The sequence below is a fragment of the Gallinula chloropus genome, assembly GCF_964237585.1.
Source record: "Gallinula chloropus genome assembly, chromosome: 1".
NCBI lineage: Eukaryota > Metazoa > Chordata > Aves > Gruiformes > Rallidae > Gallinula > Gallinula chloropus.
In genome coordinates, this window is record NC_140085.1 from 14462624 (window position 1) to 14479107 (window position 16484).

The 16484-nt window shown below is 59.3% G+C and overlaps 1 protein-coding gene across 1 annotated transcript; it reads left to right on the plus strand.

Moving 5' to 3' along the window:
- Positions 1–205: 205 nt before the first annotated feature.
- On the plus strand, positions 206–15511 carry LOC311205112 (maestro heat-like repeat-containing protein family member 2B; the record flags this gene model as incomplete). Its single annotated transcript, XM_084279403.1, has 32 exons — positions 206–289; positions 1599–1721; positions 1981–2146; positions 2502–2600; positions 2888–3039; positions 3405–3548; positions 4057–4126; positions 4238–4351; positions 4798–4871; positions 5341–5460; positions 6027–6134; positions 6303–6456; positions 6840–6880; positions 7155–7296; positions 7660–7712; positions 8124–8231; positions 8444–8563; positions 8754–8876; positions 9625–9786; positions 10001–10123; positions 10425–10492; positions 10849–10984; positions 11091–11180; positions 11640–11744; positions 11965–12088; positions 12500–12600; positions 13440–13588; positions 13822–13984; positions 14293–14483; positions 14816–14953; positions 15156–15267; positions 15437–15511. 32 exons carry the CDS (start codon positions 206–208, stop codon positions 15509–15511), a joined length of 3732 nt encoding a protein of 1243 aa, XP_084135529.1.
- Between the last annotated feature and the right edge of the window lie 973 nt (positions 15512–16484).

The following is a 16484-nucleotide window of genomic DNA, read 5'->3' on the forward strand; positions in this document are numbered from 1 at the left end:
AATCAATCCAACAATCTTTGGGGATCAATTTGCAGGAGAACTTGAAACATGGAACCCTCCCTCCAGAGACGGAATCTTTCTGCAGTAGGGGAATGACCTATAAGTAGTAACGGAAAAAAATAAACCCTGGCTGTATCCAAGGGACAAGTTTGTTGCATTTTGGGGGGGCCTAAATGGATATCGAGTCTCTCAACAGAAAGCTGAAATGTGCACCAATGAGTATCCTAACTGGGGTATGACATTTCTGGAGGGCAACGAGAATGGGATACCCAGCAAAAAGAAGCCATGTGTAAGACCGTAGCTGCCGTAATACCGAACGCTGAAGAAGCCTGGAAATTCACTTTAGGCCAGAAGACGACAGGAATGGTCTCCCATACCATGTCTGACGTTCTGGAACAAAAGGGAAATCATTGGCTTTCCCCATCCAGATTGCTGAAACACCGAGGTATTCTTGTGGAGACTGATGATGTTGTGATTGGAGGAACTACCACTGTGAATTAAGCTCCCTTCCTCAGTGAAACTACAACTGAACCACTGACACATGGTAGCTTGGAGACAACGGAAGCTGTGGATTCTAGCAGAATTTGAAAGAAGAGCTGTGCCAGTCCCTGTGAGACCACGTTGCCCCAGGTCCCTTCCAATGCAGGCTATTCCATGATTCTATGAGAGTTGAAGAGATGGAGAATGGGGAAAGCCTGTATTTCCGGGCCTGTGGGGACCCCCATGGTGCCTGGTGTCTCTAGCAGCAGCCCGTTGTTAGGCACTGAGTGATGTCATGAAGAGCCGGAGTTTCTACCTGGTTGCTGGGGCAGCCCCAGTTTCTCCTAGCACTCGCAGGAGTAGGACCCAGAGAGAGCGGTGTGCCCATCTGGGAGCTCCTGCTGCGATGAGGAGAGCATTGAGAGGTGAGGGGCTGGTGGGAGGTGGGGGGCTGATGCCTGCTGGAGGCAGCGTCGGTCCCAGCCAGGAGCTGGAGACCATTTTCCTGTCCCCTCTCTTCCTGGGCCAGAGTCCAGGTTGGGCTCTGGCTCCATCTTGTCCCTGCCCTGCGTGGGGCAGCTGGGGGGCTGTTCAGAGACGACCTCACCCAGCCAGACCTGCCTGGCTCAGGGACCCCACCCAGCCTGAATTCACTCTGGCACGTTGCTGCTGTTGTGGCACCAAGAAGCCCAGAATGGTCTCGGTCCCCCAGTGTCCCTCCCCTCATCCCACTGACGCTGGGAAGATCCTCACCGCTCCCTGGTTCAAAGCCCTGCCGCCAGCAAGACTCTTTCCTTCTTTTCTTCCAGTTCTTTGCCCATGCCTGGGCTTTAGGCCCAGATCTGGACATCATGAGTATAGAGGCAGAGCGAAGGAATCTGTCCCTGCTGGCGCCACTACTGTAGCGTCCAGCGGGACTTCTCTGCTGAAACGACTGCAAGACCATGAGGTGAGTGAGGTGGGAGGGCTTGAGGGTTCCCCTTGATGCCCCTGGCTTCCCCGGGTAGCGTGGCAGAGGCGGATCTTGCTGGGGGCACCTCTGCAGCAGGTGTCTCTCTCATGGCTCCCTGAGAACGAGGGCAAAGCGAGTCCCATCACTCTTTGTGATCTGTGCCCAGGGTGACCGAGTGGAGACCTACCGAGAGCTGGAGAGCGTCTTGCAGGGGGATGACAGTCGCCTGCAGAGCGGTGTCGTGAACCGCCTGATTGCAGAGGCCTCCAGTGACCTGCAGGCAGCCCAGGTGAGCTTGTTCCCTTTCAAGGCCATCCAAGCAGCGTGCAGGAAGGCAGAGCAGGCAGCAATGCAGGGCTGTGCCAGGGAAAAGCCTCCCTACCCTCAGCGGGGGAGCTGCTCGCCTTCCCCAGGGGAAGAAGAGGCAGCAGACACCCAGCCCAAGCAAAGGTGCCCCAAGGGGTCTCACAGGGGAACCGGAGGTGTTTGGTTTGTCCAGGTGCCTCCACGTTTCTTCCGGGTGCATTTAACCTGTGGCGCTTTTTCAGGGTGTGCCGGATGAGACAAAGTCGGCTGCCAGTGACGTGCTGATGGCTCTGGCCCGCTCCCACTTCCACTTCGTCATGTCCGAGCTCCAGCACCACCTGAAGGTCATGGCGAAGGCCCCTGAGGAGCCGGTGCTCCTCACCTTGGGCAAAATGGCCTGCAGCTACGGTACAGCACCCTCAGTCTGCTGGGTTGGGTAGGGGCCAGTGTTAACTGGGGGGCTATGAATTTGCCGTGCCCCCTTGCTCCATGCCAGGGCAGCCAGCAGCATTGCCTTACCAGCCCAGTCCTGGGTCCTGGAGGGTGGGAAGCCCTTGGAGACAAATCCACGGGGTTTCTGTTCCCCACCATCCTCCTCTTTTACCCAAGGGTCTTTTCAGTGTCCCCCTTGGGGAAGGCAGCCCTCCCCAATGCCTCTAGCATGTCCCGCGTGGCCCAGCACCCCAGCCTTGCCGGGAATTAACGCCACTCTCCCGTGTGTCTCCCTGACCCTCTGTGTCCCTCTGCCCTGCCTTCTCTGCAGCCCTGCAGTGCATCCCCTTTGTGGGAATGACACTGCTCTCCCTGCACGCCATGCTGAGCCAGGTGAGGAGCGGCTGGACCCTGCGCGTCATCTGCAGTGGTGAGTGTGGGTTCCCGGGCTGGGATCCCAGGGGTAGCGGCTGGGGTGGCCTTTGATGCCTCCATGCAATCTCAGAGGGAACACGGTGGGTGTCACCCTGCATTCAGGTCAGGCCTTGGCAATCCCAGACTGATGTGAGGGTGCCAGAGGAGCGGAGGAAACCTGGAATGTTTCTGTGGGCAGGCAGGATGCGGGGACGCTGCGCAGAGGAATTCCTGGGTGCGGGTGCAAGGTCCCATCCCTTCTGCAGCCTCTCACGTGCTGCCTTTTCCTTTCTCCTGGTGCAGTTCTGGAGCAGTGGTCCAAAGCAGTCATCGAGTACTTCTGCAGCCGGAAGCAGTGCCCCTTCCCTCGACCCGCGGAAGGGCAGCTCTCCGAGCACATGTATCCGGTCTTCTGCTACGTGGTGGCAAATTGGCTGGGCTGCAGGGAGGAAGAGGTGAGGAGTGCTGCTTTCCATGGCTGGGGCTTTGCAGGGATGTCCACGTCAGTGTGCACGGTGGGGTGCGAGCAGAGAGGGGAGGGAACGGTCTGGGTGAGAAAACACCCCAAGCCGGGAGCCGACCGGCACTGTGCTTGGGCCCGGGAGCTCCCTGGCAGGGAGCAGGCTGGGGCATTTCTGCAGGGGAGGCTGGAGTAGCAGCACAGGGAAGTAAGTGCTCTCCTCTGGAGTGAGCTCTTGTCCTGCTGGGGAGTAGAGCTTGGGAAGTCTGCCAGTGGGAAGGGCAGACTGGTGTCCAGGGGATGCTGAGCACTAGGCAGACCTTCAGGCCTCCAAGCAGAACCTCTCCTTTCCCTTTCCAGGACAAGCAGGCTGTCTTCAGGGCAGTGGCTGCCATGATGGACGTCCTTGTGCATGAGGGGCAGCACCGAGAGCATGCCTGGGAGCAAGTCCTTGCGCTCCTGCACCAGCGTTGGGACATCCGAGACACCTCCCAGGTCACCAAGGCAAGGAGCTGTGTGGGGCCTGGTGCGGCTGCTGGGCTGGCTCTGAGCAAGTGTCAGAAGGCACTGGGGAGCTGTGGGGTGCCAGGAAGAGCTGGGAAGCTCTTAGAGAAGGAACCCAGAGAGTGGGAAAGGCCTGAGGCTTCCGACAGAGTCAAGAATCAATGGCAAACAAGAAGCCCTGTGCAAGTGGCTTGGGCTATTTCCCTGGGAGCTGGTGTTAGAGGCTCCCATTATCCCAAGTTGTTTTCAGTTGCTTTAGCCTCTTCTTCCTCCCCCATGCTCTCACAGACCTTCCTGCAGGCCAGGGGCACGGCCAAGATTTGGGAGCCAGGCACCTTGGGGCTGCAGGAGGCCTGATCCTGGCTGTTTGGGGTGGGCCCAAGGGGCATCCCAGTTCCCACAGGGATTTCCCTCTCAGCCAAGTTACGGGAGGAGCCTGGGAGAGGAAGGCAGAGAGCATCCCTCAAAAGCACTGGGAATTTCTTTAAAACAAACCTTGTTCCCACAGCTCCTGGATGTGACCGAAGAGCCTGGCCCAAGCCATAAGGCAGAGCTGTCCCACTGCATCGTGCGGCAGGGTAAGGAGAGGAGACTGGGCGATGCCCTGCCATGCCGTGGCAGCGCTCCCCCTGTCCTGGGCAGCCCGAGGCACGTGCCTGCTAGTGCAGAAGGTGATTTCTTCCCTGCAGCGATAATCTGCCCAGAGGAGCCAGTGGTGCATCTGCACTCCTGGGAGAGCGGAGGGAGTGAGGCCAGCTGCGTGGGAGCTCTGGGCCTGCTGGCAGCGCTGGCCCACTCTGACGGTCAGTGCCATGGGCCAGGGACACAAGGCCCGGCTTGGGGCTGCTGGGCCGAGAGCAGGAACGGGCTGAAAGTGCTGCAGCTGCACCCAAAAGAAGCTGCCAAGAGCGGGTCCCCCAGCTGAACTGATGCCCCATGACAGGGCTCAGTCTCCCCCGTGGCAGTTAGAAATGGCAGCACACCAGGGGTGATGCTCCAAACCCAGTAGTGTGGGCGAGCTGGTGGGTGAGTAGGTGGGCTGGCAGGCACAGGAGTTGCTTGCACCTGTGCTATTTCTCTTAAGCTCTGGGCTGCCACACCGAGTGCTTACAAAGCAGCTGTGCCTCTAGACTAAAGCCAGAGCCAGGCCCTGCTTTGCTGTCCCCCTGGTGCATGAAAAGCTTGGGAGCTTCAAGGGATCCTTTCTGCCTCTGGGGCTGTGCCTCACGGCACACCTTATCTCTTCCAGCACCTGCAGTGAGAGAGAAGCTGCCCCAGGTGGTGGAGGCCCTGCAGTCATTGTGCCATGACCCCAGTGTCCAGGTGAGCTGGTTTGCGGGGGGGCACGGTGCTGCCAGGGGAGGCAGAGAAACCCTTTCCCTTTCCCAAGCCTGGCAGGGTCACAGCAGGAAGCAGTGGTTGGGAGTCTGTCCTAGGTGACGGCTCCCTTTCCCCTCTTCCTGATGCTGCTCAGAGAGCTGATGGCAAGAGGTGGCCCTGCTGCTGGAGAGGGCAAGACTGGGGTGCCTGGGCAAGTGCTGGTGCATTGTCCAGGCAGTGTGTGATGGCTCCTCCCTGGGGAGAGCTGTCAGAGCAGAGTGGGGAGGTGGTGGTGCTCTGCAGGGCAGATGCCCATCCAGCCTGGTGCTAAAGCCCATCCCTGAAGCCTAGAGCAAAAGCGGCTGCTGTGCCCTCCTCACCTCTGCGCAAGCCACAAAGGCTGCCCCCAAGCAAAGGCATCTTCCTTTTGGGTTTTGAACAGGAGGGTCATAACCACACTCTCCCCTGGCAGGTGCGGCGCGCCATGCTGGAATTCATCAGGGAGCTGCTCAGCTCCGGCTCCCAGACCAGCTGTGCGTGGGGTGTGGTGGGACTCATCTTCAACGAGTTCAGCCGGACTTCGGGCAGGCTGGTAAGGACAGAGTGGGAAAACCAAGGGCTTTGACCGGTGCCTTGACTGTGCTGAGAGCTCCTGCAGGTGTCCTTAGCCACAGAGAGCTCCACCCCGCAGGGCCATCAGTGCTGGCACTGCCGTCAGAGTGGCCTCCTAATGGTCATTCCTCAGGGGCGCCAGCGCTGATGTTGGCAGCGATGTCAGTGGATGACATGGGTTTGCACCCCTAGTGCCACAAAGGACCGCAGGGCTGCGTGTGCACCCCTTGGCCTGACCTGTGCCCACGCGTGCCTTCAGCACGGCCGCTTTGTGAAGGGAGGGGCTTGTAGGGACACCCCCATCCATAAATGCTGATGACCAGGAAATGACAGCTGGCGATGGCCAGGCCTCCTGCTGACGTGCTGGAGGTGCAGGCAAGCAGCGTGTGTCTCTGCTCCCAGGCTTCCCAGCTGTTCACCGGGTCTGGGAACTGGCCATTGAGCTGGGTCTGGCTGTCCTTGTCCTCCTTCAGGAGGTCAGTGCTCCCGCGGGGTTGGTGCAGGAGCACCGGTGGGGCCATGCCTCAGCCCCATGCTGTCTTACAGGCGGCAGGAGGCCTTTTTGCCTGGGAAACTCCGGAGGAAGGAGCTCTGCGAGCCCTTTGCATGGACATCATGGGCTCACTGGATGTCTCCCTAAGAGGGATGACCAAAGTAAGTCACCCTGTGCCCTGCTGCTGCCCTGTGCCTCCAAGTGCTTCCATGTGCCCTGAACCTTTTGCTTCAGAAGCACACAGGGCTCAGGGAAGCCCAGACCATCCTTTATGTCTTTGAGCTGAATGGGAATGCTGATGTGGCCAATTGCCTGGTGGTTCTCTGCAGCTCCTGTGGCCGAGGCTGCTGCAGTATGTGGTGCCAGCCCAATACAGCGGCATGCTGATCCCACTCTCCAAGTGCCTCGCAGCCCTGGCTGAGAGACGGGACAGAGCAGGGTGTGAAGAAGAGGAGCCTGATGCTGTGGACTCCCAGGAGCAAGGTAGGAGCTGCTGGGCTTGTCTGGGGGCCTGGCCACTCAGTGCCTACGTACGCTTTGCTGGCCCTGCGCAGGAGCCCGGGAGAAGCAAAGGGCAGAGCCAGGCTCTGCTGCTGGGCACGAGGAGCTCTTTTCTGCATGGCCCCTGGCCCGGCGCAGAGTCCTGGCTCTCACGCTTGCAGTGATGTCCCGGTGAGCCCGGGCTGGTTCTGGCCATGCGTGAACTGCCTTGGTGTCACGCTGAGCAGCCCTTAGGAGCCCCCTGGGCCTGCGCTGTGGCATTGCTGCTGCTCTCGGCCCTCAGCCCTGTGCAGGCTCATCAGAGCTACATGGGCAGGGCATGGTAGGGGCTCGTCAGCTCACCCAGCCTTTCTTCTTCCCTGCAGCCCAGCTGCCAGCTCCCCAGGCCCTGCTGGCTCGACTGCTGGTGAGTAGTGGGGCCACGAGGAAAGAGGTTTTCTGGCCAGGGGTGGTGGAAGAGCTTTGGGCAGAGATGCTCTTGAGGCTGGTGCTGGGATCCCCCCAAGGAGGAGGAGAAGGAGGAGGCAGTGTGCCTGAGCCTGCTCAGGCCTGCTGGGGATCTGACTCCCTTTGGGGCTGGCTGTGCCCCAGGCCATGGAGCGGTGCTGAGCCTACTACCCTCCCAAGCGAAACTCTGGCTCTGGCAGCAGAGGTGACCCTTTTGTCCTGCTCTTGCCTAGGTGGTGGCAGCAGCTCCTCACAAGAGCAGCGACCAGGCAGTTGCTGCCTTGCAGCTGCTGCAGGCCCTCCGGGGCAGGATCCACGGAGCCTTAGAGGAAGTGTGGGTGACCGAGATCCCCCTCCTCCTGCAGTACCTGGAAGGTAAAGGGTGGGTGGGGAGGGAGAGGCAGGGAGAGGGTAGGGGAGTGGGGGAGAAAATGTGTGTTGCCAGTGCATGCTGGGACTCAGTGTTCGGAGCTGTTCTGGGAGCTGCAAGTGAAGCCACGGGGGTCAGCCACAGTCAGCGGGTCCTTCCCCAGCTGAATCAGTGGCTCTGACTAATGCCCCCTGGGATCCCTTCTGTGTCTTTGGCCTTGCAAGGGCTTTGGAGTAGATGTTTGTGGGCCTTTTGTAGTGTGATGGGCCGGGACTCTTGGGAGGTGTGACTGCAGAGGAGGCCACTGGGCTCTTCTCTGGTGTGAGCTTCAGTAGCAACAAGGGCTTCTGCTTCCCCTTGCTTTCTAGGAGAAAAGGACATGTCCCTTGACTCTGCAGAGTGGGAGCACCGCCTGCTGAAGGTACAGCATCCCTGGGGGAGAAGAGGGAGCAGACAAAGTTATGGGAGGAAGCTCAGGGCTGCCTGTGTAGGCAGCAGGGGCTGGGGCACCTCCTGAGCACCCTGCACCTCCCCCACAGAGTGACTGTGTGCCTGCCTGCTCAGAGGAGCTGCTGTCTGCACAGGTGGCACAGCTGATGGCTAATGCCCTCTAAAGCTGTGGCACACGCCTTAACACTGCATCCTCTAGGCCTGGCATGCTGGGGGAGGTATGGGGGATCTCGCCTGAGGTGTTAGAGGAGAAGAGGGAGGCTGGTGAAAAGAGGGTTGTCTGGGGCCGGCTCTTCCCCACCGCTGTCCTGGGACACTCGGGTGTCGCAAGGGTCTTGGCCAAGGGCTGGGGAACACTCGCTTCCTCTCATGTTCGCCCCAGTTTCTGCGAGCATCGCTGGAGCCCATTGAGGACGAGGTCTGGACCATGGACCTGAGCCAGGAGCTGAGCCGGCAGCTGGACAGCTCTGCCCGTGGCTCCTGGGAGAAGGTGGGTCTTCTGCCCCACGCCAGGGCTGGGGCTGGTGCCGGTGGTGTGCCACACTGGTGGTTTTCACTGCTTCCCCTTCCTTCGCCCCCAAAAGGCCCTTCCCCTGGGCTGCTCCAGCAGCTGGCTACAGCCTGCTGCCATGGCTGGCCTTGCCTGCTCCCTCCTTGCTTGGGGCCGCCCTCTCCTGACAAGGTGGGGCTCTTCTCTTTCAGCTTTTCCTGTACAAGGCTTTTGGGGTGGTGCTGGCAGCTTGTCAGGACCTCAGACACATCGAAGGGCAGGTGCTGAGGTTCCTTCAGCAGGCGACCTCTGTGGAGCCATCTGAGGCCCAGGTGAGGTGACATTCATTTCCTGAGCATCCCCTGCCTATTCCTGGGAGAGAGGAAAGGCTGCTCCAGACCTCCTTGATCTCCCCATTCCTCTGCTGTTTCCCCCTTGTTGCAGTGGCCTGCCTGAACATTGGCACTGGCCATGGCTGAGTGCTGGGGCTGGAGCCAACTCCCCGTTTCTCTGTGGTTGCAGGGAATGATTTCTGTTGTGTCCCATGCTTCCGAGAGCCACTTCCGCCTGGTCTTGGACACGGTGACAACGTTCTCTGCCGCTTTCACAAACAACTGGCTTTATCCACCTGCCATGGAGCCGAGGGTAAAGGACTTTGCTGTTGGGCTTTCCTCTTTTTGCCTTATTTGCACTTCTACACCGGCAGCAGACAAAGTACGGCAGCCGTGTTTGAATAAGCAGCCTTGTGTTACAAGCTCCCCAAGAGCTGTGTTTCAGAGGGGACCTCCTGGCACTGTGGCCCCTGAGGTGTCTTTGGGAAGGACGGGGCTTGACACTTGGTGGACCAGAGCCCTGCCCAGATGGGGCAGCTGCAGCAGTTGCTCGCATGCAGCCCCGCTGCCCGTGACTTCAGCTGGAGCTGGTGACAAGGGGGCAGGCACAGTGTGTCACACTGCTCGTTCCCCAAAGCTGAGGTCTGGGAGCAGAAGCCTGGCCAGGTCTCACTGGCTCTGCTCCCGCCCTGGGAGGGAAAGGCGTGGGGAAGCCTTTCATGGCATGGCAGGTGCAGGATGCGTGGCTCTGAGCAGGACCATGACAGGCTGTGTCAGAAACCTTTCCACAGAAAGGTTCCAGACAGCTCCCCGACCCCCGCAAATCACTGGCAAAACCACCGTCAGGGCGCGTGAGGCTGGCTGTGCCTTCCAGCCCATCCTCATGCGAGAACCCGAGCTGTGGGATGGGAGCAGCTAGCGTCCCTGGAGCTGGCAGCCTGGGGGCCTGCTGGGAGGTGCCCAGCTGAATGAGGAGCTGGTGAGGGTGCAGAGCAGTAGCCTACTGCAGAATCCCACGGGAGTTCTGGGACTGACGTCTTGTGTCATCTCTCTTGGCACAGCAGAAGCAGCAGCAGCAGATGGAGAGAGTCCAGGCCACCTGTGCTGCGCTCATGAACATCTACAGCAGCATTGCGCTGCATGCCCCCAAGGAACTGCTGCTGCCCTGCGTGGATACAGAAATCATGGGCAGAATCCTGTGGCTCTCCAAAGCCCAACGGCGGGTAGGAGCGCAGGGCGTGCAGGGGGAGGGGAGGGATGCCTGTGCATCCCAGCTCCAGAGGGGGGGTACCAAGACAGACAATCTATTTCTCAAGATCCCCCGAGGAACGCTTTGTCCTCGATGACCAGATCCAAGCCCCCACCCTGCCCATACTCTTCTTTGACCCTTTAGCCCTCCAAAGAGTTCAATGTGTTCTTTGCTCTCTTTGGCCTCAGGACACGCAGCTGAAGCTGGCCTTGGTGCAGAGTATCTCCCAGGTCAGCAGTGCCATCCAGGCTGTGGGTGACTGTGGCAGCTTTGAGCTCTCCTCAAAGCAGGAGGCGACACAGACCCTGCTGGTGAGTGCGGGTAGCTGGGGCAGATGCACGGGGGAGTTTGGGCTGTGCCAGGAGGCTGCTTTCCCCAGGGGCGGGATGGTCTTGGCCTTAGGCGAGCGGCTCGTGTCCCAAGCTGGTGGGGCCCCTAGGTGCTTGTGCCGGCTGTGGGGGAGGAGCAGGGTCCATCCTTGGGGATGTGTGGGAGCGATGGGGCAGTGTCTGCCCAGGCCTGTCGGCAAAGGCTGTCCCCAGGGAAGGCGGGAGGGCTGTCCCCTGTCCCTGCCCGCAGCCAACTCTGTGCTTGTCTCTCGGGGTCTTGCAGGACTGGATAGAGGAGGAGCCTTGGGACACCGTGGTGTATGGAGTGTTTGGGGCTCTGGAGGAGTTGAGGTGAGGTCTGCTCCCCAGGATTTGGGGACTCGCCGTGTGCCCCAGCTCAGCTGGCTTGGCCTTGAGCGTGCGGCCAGGAGCTGCTGGGGCTGTGCAGTGGGAGGGTATTCCTCCTTCTGGGTGTTTCCCAAAGGAAGGGAGGGAGATGCAGGGTCTCCGTGACCTGGGAGGGGGCCAGGCTTTGCCTACCTCCTGGGAGGAGGCAGGACTTGCTGGAGCTGAAGGCGGAGCTTGCTGGCATGGGCTGGGGGGTGCTGGATTTGGGGCCCTCGATTCCGAGGAAGCCAGCTGGGCTTTGAGCTGCTCTGGAGAGGGTCAGCAAATCACCTTTCTCTCTTTCTGTTCCCTCTGGCCAGCAAGCTGAGGCCCCCTCTGAGAAGGGAGGACAGTCGGAAGCTGCTGACTGTGTGCTGCCACACAGTCTTGTCTTATCCTTCTGCGGAACAGAGGCGGAAGGGAAGGAAGACAGCGAGGGCAGCTGTGAACATGACGGTACACCCCCCACCAGTGCCTGCCCACCTCTGGGTCAGGATCCCACCTCAGCGTGCCCTGGCAGCCCCCATGATGCTGAACCTCAGCTCTCCTTTCCTGCTTTCAGCTTCTGCACAGGAGATGCGTGGAAGATCTGGGCCAGCTCATACAAACCCTTGTGAAGGGGAGCCCTGCCTGCTTTGACGACCTGGTCTATGTGAGTAGCCACGGGGCAACAAGGAAAGCATCGTGGGGGCAGAGAATCAAGGCCTTAGCAGGTGATCAGAGATGGATGCCTTTCCTATGGGAAAGGTGGGCTTTGGCTCCTCGCTCTGAGGTTGCACATCTGGCTGGGGCCAGGAGCTGAGCTGGGGGACCGGAGCGCCTGGCCACTGCAGCTTTGGGACAGGCAGAGAAGCGGGCCCTGATGGAGCAAAAGCCAAGAGCCAGCCCTCAGCTGGGTGAGAGCAGCCTGCGGGAAGGCCAGAGTGGGGAGATGTCGGGAGGGCTCGACCCTGTCGTGTAGGCAGAGGCAGCTGGAGAGAACGAGGCGCGTGGCAGCGGGGCTTTGTGGGGCTGGGGGCCACACCGGGAAGGGGCCAGAGCAGGAGAGAGATGGAGAGGGATCTCGGGGAGAGAAAGATGCCTGTGTCAAGAGCGATGCACCCTGCCTCAGGTCCTGAAGGGCTGGCTCACCTCAGACAACGCACGGGAGCAGGAGAGAGGCCTGGACTTCTGTGCTTCTGTGCTGAGAGCCTGCCAGGAGCAGCTCAAGCTCATGGTGAGTAAGGACACCCTGAGTGCCCCACTGCCCCCTCCCCACCATTTGTGGGCCCAGAAGGGACCCCTGCCTGGCCAGACGCTGGGTTTCAGTGCTTCTGGGATTATGGGGCAGGCAGAAGGGTCTCTGCCTGGTCACTGCGCAGTGAGCAGGGTGGGAGGTAGAGGCAAGTGTGTGCTGGGGCTGCCTGCGACCCTTTTCCTGCTGCTCTCCACTGCAGGGGGGGCATTCGTGCAAGGAGTTGGGCTACCTGATGGGATTTCTGGCGGCTCTGGCTACTCACTGCCTGGACACGTGCTGGCAGAGGGCATGGGTCTGCCTTGGCTGCTTTCTTCAAATGCAAGGTGAGGAGAGTGGGCCTTTCCCAGCCTTGCCTGGCTGATGCTCCCTCCAGCCTGGCCTAGCACCACTGGGATGCTGCAGGGAGGGAAGAGGGAGGGCAAACTGGTTGGCTTTTTTTTGTGGAGCGTGCTTCAAAGGGTTGTGTTCAAACCCTTTCTTTCCTCTTCCAGCAGCAGGCTCTGCCTGTGCTGAGCAAGTGACAGGGAGGTTTCCTGCCTCCCAGAGATGATGGTGGCCTGTGCAGGGGATAGGGGATGCAGCTGCTGGGCACAGAGGCCAGTGGCTGCTGAAAGCCTGAAGCCCCAGCGAACGGGCTTTTCCCGAGTGGGCCTTTCCAGCCCAGGATTTGTTAGCCATTTATCCGGCTGGGGAAGTCCTGCTGGAGTCCTTTTTTCTCCTGGTTTTTCTTCCAGACAAGACCATGACCGTGGCGTCTCAGGACAATGAGACCAGGTGCCTGGCTGAGGAGCTGAACAGCCTAGACATCGAGACACTGGTGGAGACCCATGCCAAGGTAACTGGAGCAGATGCCCTGTGTGTGTGTGTCTGTGTCTGTGTGTCTGTGCGTGTGCGCATGTGTGTGTGCTCTTGTCAGAATACAGACTTGGTGTACATGCAAGCAAAAGCAGGGAGACACTTCCAAATCAGTTAGTGCCCTGGTTTTCAGCCTGGGGCTTAGTTGCCAGCTGGGTGGGGTTAAGCCACATCACTTGGCTGCAGCAGAAGTAAACAGCACGGTCTCTTCTGTTCCTGAATTCTCTCCAGTCTGTCTGCAAATGGGTCCCTCCAGCACAGGCTACATCGTTTCTGACTCCCATCCTGGACACCCAGATGTTTTCCAGCTCCACACATTGGAAGGCTGCGTGGAAGTGGGTGTTCACCTTCCTGGTGGTATGCGGAAAGGAAATACTTCAGGAGGTAGAGGAGACCTTCATTTTTTTTCCCGTTTGAATTTGTGTCTCTTCCTGTTGGCATTTGCACTGCACCCTGTGCCACTGGCATGGGCTCAAGACTCAGCTGCTGATGGTCTGAGTGAGCACGGGCTGCTGGTGTCTGGGGACAAGGACATGGGAATGTCTTTGCAGAGTCTCCCAATGGTCCAGGGCTTTGCCATGAGTGAGGCACTGTGAGGCACCAACCTTGCTGTTGCCACCCTTCCCCTGGGATCCTTTTCAGTCCTCCCTGCCCCGAGACCCACTTCACCCTGGGTTTCAACGTTTGATGGTTTCAGGCTTGATCTGGACTCTGTGCCAAGGGAGCAGGCATTGCTCACGTGCTGAATGGGGTTTCTGGGTCCTGCAGGAGGGGGTAAAGGCTTCATTGAGCGCTTCTTTCTCCTCCTCTTCCATTCAGGTGCCAAAAATCCAGAGCCTCTTTTACACCTTCTTGGAGCGGGACGCCCACAGGAGCTACTCAATGGAGGCAGTACTGCTCCTTGCCCAGTATCAGAAGAAAGCCACAGTCACCAGCCTCCTCCAGAAGAGCATGTACCTCATGGACAGGTAAGTGCTCTACCCGGTTGTCCTACTGAAGGGAAAGCCAGACCCTGCAGCTTGCTGGCACCGGATGGGCCCGGTTGGGAAGCAGGTCTTTTCCCTGCCTGAACCCTCTGGAGTGTTGCGAAACCACGCGGTTGTGTTGGAAGCTGCACTGCGGAAGAGGGGAGGGGAAGGTTTGAGGGCACTGCAAGACTGCGATGATGTGGGCTCAGGGGTGAACGTCTGTTCCCTTGCAGTGGAGCAGTGGAGCTGTGGAGGAGCCTGGGAAGACACACCACTGGGATTCCGGTCCTGAGGTGCTTGGCAGACAAGCTGAACGAAGCAGGAAACAACCGCCAGCAGAGACACTCCTCTGCTCCTGAGCTGTGCAACCGTCAGACTGCTCTGGAGGCACTGACAGTACGTTCAATGGCAGACACATTCCGCAGCTTTGCACCTGCTTTACAAGTCACAGTGCAGCATGAAGAACTGGGGTGCCCTTTGTGGATGCTCGCGGAGACTCCCACGTGGAGACCGTGCTGGGCCGGCCTCAAGGAGTGTGGGGAGCCGGGACAGTCTTGAGCTCCTGAGCCACAGGGCTGTTGCAGAAGTGGCAATTGCGGCCAGTAACGTGTCCCCCGCCCGCGAGCTCCAGGCAGGTGGGGAAACGAGGCTGGTGGGAAAAGGCCTTGCCTGAACAGGTGGTTCTTCCTCATGTTTCTCTGTAGATCACCCGTGCCATCTGCGAGATGATGATTGCCATGAAGAGCACGCAGCTCAGGAAACTGTTTTCCCACCTCCTTCCCAGCCTCCTGAGGTGGGCCAGTGAAACCCTGGGTGAGGAAAGGCGGCTTTCCCCCGTGAGCATCTGGGGACAGCTGTACCTGGAGGGCCTGATACTTGAGAGGAAGCCGTGTAGGTAAGGAGCCAAAGGGGCCTGTGGAGGGCTTGGCTTCAGTTCCTCAGGGGAACTGAGGGGCGTGGGTCGAGGGGCATGGCTTTTCTTCCACTTCAGTTGGTTTGGGGCTGGAAGAAAATAAATGCCGGTGGTGTTTGCTTCAGCCATGAAGGTGCTGAGGCACCATTTCAAGGGTGCTTAGCTCTGCATCCCCTCACCTGCTGTGATTTGAGAGTTCTTTGAGTTCGTGGTGGTGCTGCTGCTTTGCTTTGCTTTGCTTTGCTTTGCTTTGCTTTGCTTTGCTTTGGTCGGCTGCATCTTTGACTTCCCTTGTGCTTTGTTTCTTTTGCCAGGGTCTTCCTTTCAGCTTTAGAGTCGCTGCTAGAAAAATGCATGCCCAGCAAGTGGATGAAGCAGCTCATGCATCAGGCAGTGTGGGCTCGCCTGGAAGACCCCCTGGCTCACCCTGAGGGGATGTCTCTCCTGACCAAGTAAGAGCCGTGGGCATGAATTTGGCCACTCCTGCGGGGCTGTGCCCAGGGAAAGGGCTGCTGGGACACACCCTCCCAGCATGTCTGGGAAGCCATCCCCACTGGAAGAACAGCGCCTGCACTGGGGCGAGGGAATTTTGGAGCCTTTGCCTGCAGCCTTCCTGGCTAACTGTGTGGCCCTTGCTTGTGCTCCCTTGCGCAGCGTCCTGCTCAAAGCTGGCTTTGTCTCCCCCTGCCTGCTGAAGAAGATCTCGCCATGGCTGGATTCCTGCTCACCTAAGCTGCGGGTGACAGCTACAGCTTTCTTGGAAGAGGTGAGGCAGCGGTAGGGAAGGAAGGGTTCAGCGGGCTTTTGCTGAGATACCGCTGCTTGGGATGTCTTTTTTGTGGGAAGATTCCTGCAGAAAGGGGCCCTGAAGTGGAACTGCCAGCAGAGCACCTGACTGGCACCAGGTCCCCACAGCTCTGCCTCTGTCATTGCAGGCTTCTCGAGGATCACGGTACATCAAGGGCCTGTTAGTGAGGCAGGCACCAGAGAAGACTCTCCACGACACCTGACCCCAGCCAGCACCAAGGAGTGAATTAAATAAAGTTCAGCACAAGATGCCTACAGGGTGGGGGTCTTCTGTCTTTTCCCCCCGCTGATTGCGCCAGGGTGGTTGGCAAGACCACATGTGGGTGACACCAAGGCTGGGACCTTCTTGGATCTTCCTGGGCTGGGGACAATGGAGTGATGCTGGGACAGACCCCAGCACCGCTGTCTCCCCGTGGCGTCCTGCAGCACGTGCAAACACACCGCTTTCAAAATGCCAAGTCATAAACCTCCCACACTGGCTCTTGTCACCAAGTGCCTCAAAAGTTACAGAGAAGAAAACACCCCATGAGTTACATATGCAGGGCCAAGGAGTGTTTGCAGTTTGGGCTTTGGCGAGGCGATTCCAACAGCTGAACGGGGATTATGCTTTTCCTCGAGGTACCTGTGGGCAGGCGGTTCAGCCAGCAGAGCTGGCTGGGTCTCTGCAAGGTGAGTCTCGAGCTCTTCCTGGCAGGAGGCAGCGCTGGGAAGAGGGACAGGGTGGGCTGCAGGTGTTCCCTGTGCAGCTTGGCCCCTGGCAGGGGCAGTGCTGGTGCTTCCTGGCTTCTTCCTCCTCATTCCTGCTCCCCTGCTCATCTTCTCTGGCACAGCAGAGGCACGATGCTGTGCTCCATCTCCATCCACGATCGCAATCTCCCCCCTCACCACTGCAGCCCTTTTAGTATTTTAGTGTGTTTGTGGCATAGCTCTCTGGGGTGCTGGAACCCATAAAGGCCATGGCACCAACAAACCGGGTAACCAGATCATATCCCCAACCGCGGTGATCCGCTCTGCTGCCTCTGCATCGGCATGCTGTGCTGCTGAGCAGTCCAGGGTGAGCAGGAGCTGACTGGGAGGTGGCACTGGAGGGCCCAAGAGCTGCATCATCTTGGTAAGTGCAGTTGCCACTTGGAAGAACAGAGCGCCTCCTCCTCCTCTTCCTCCTCCTCCTCACTG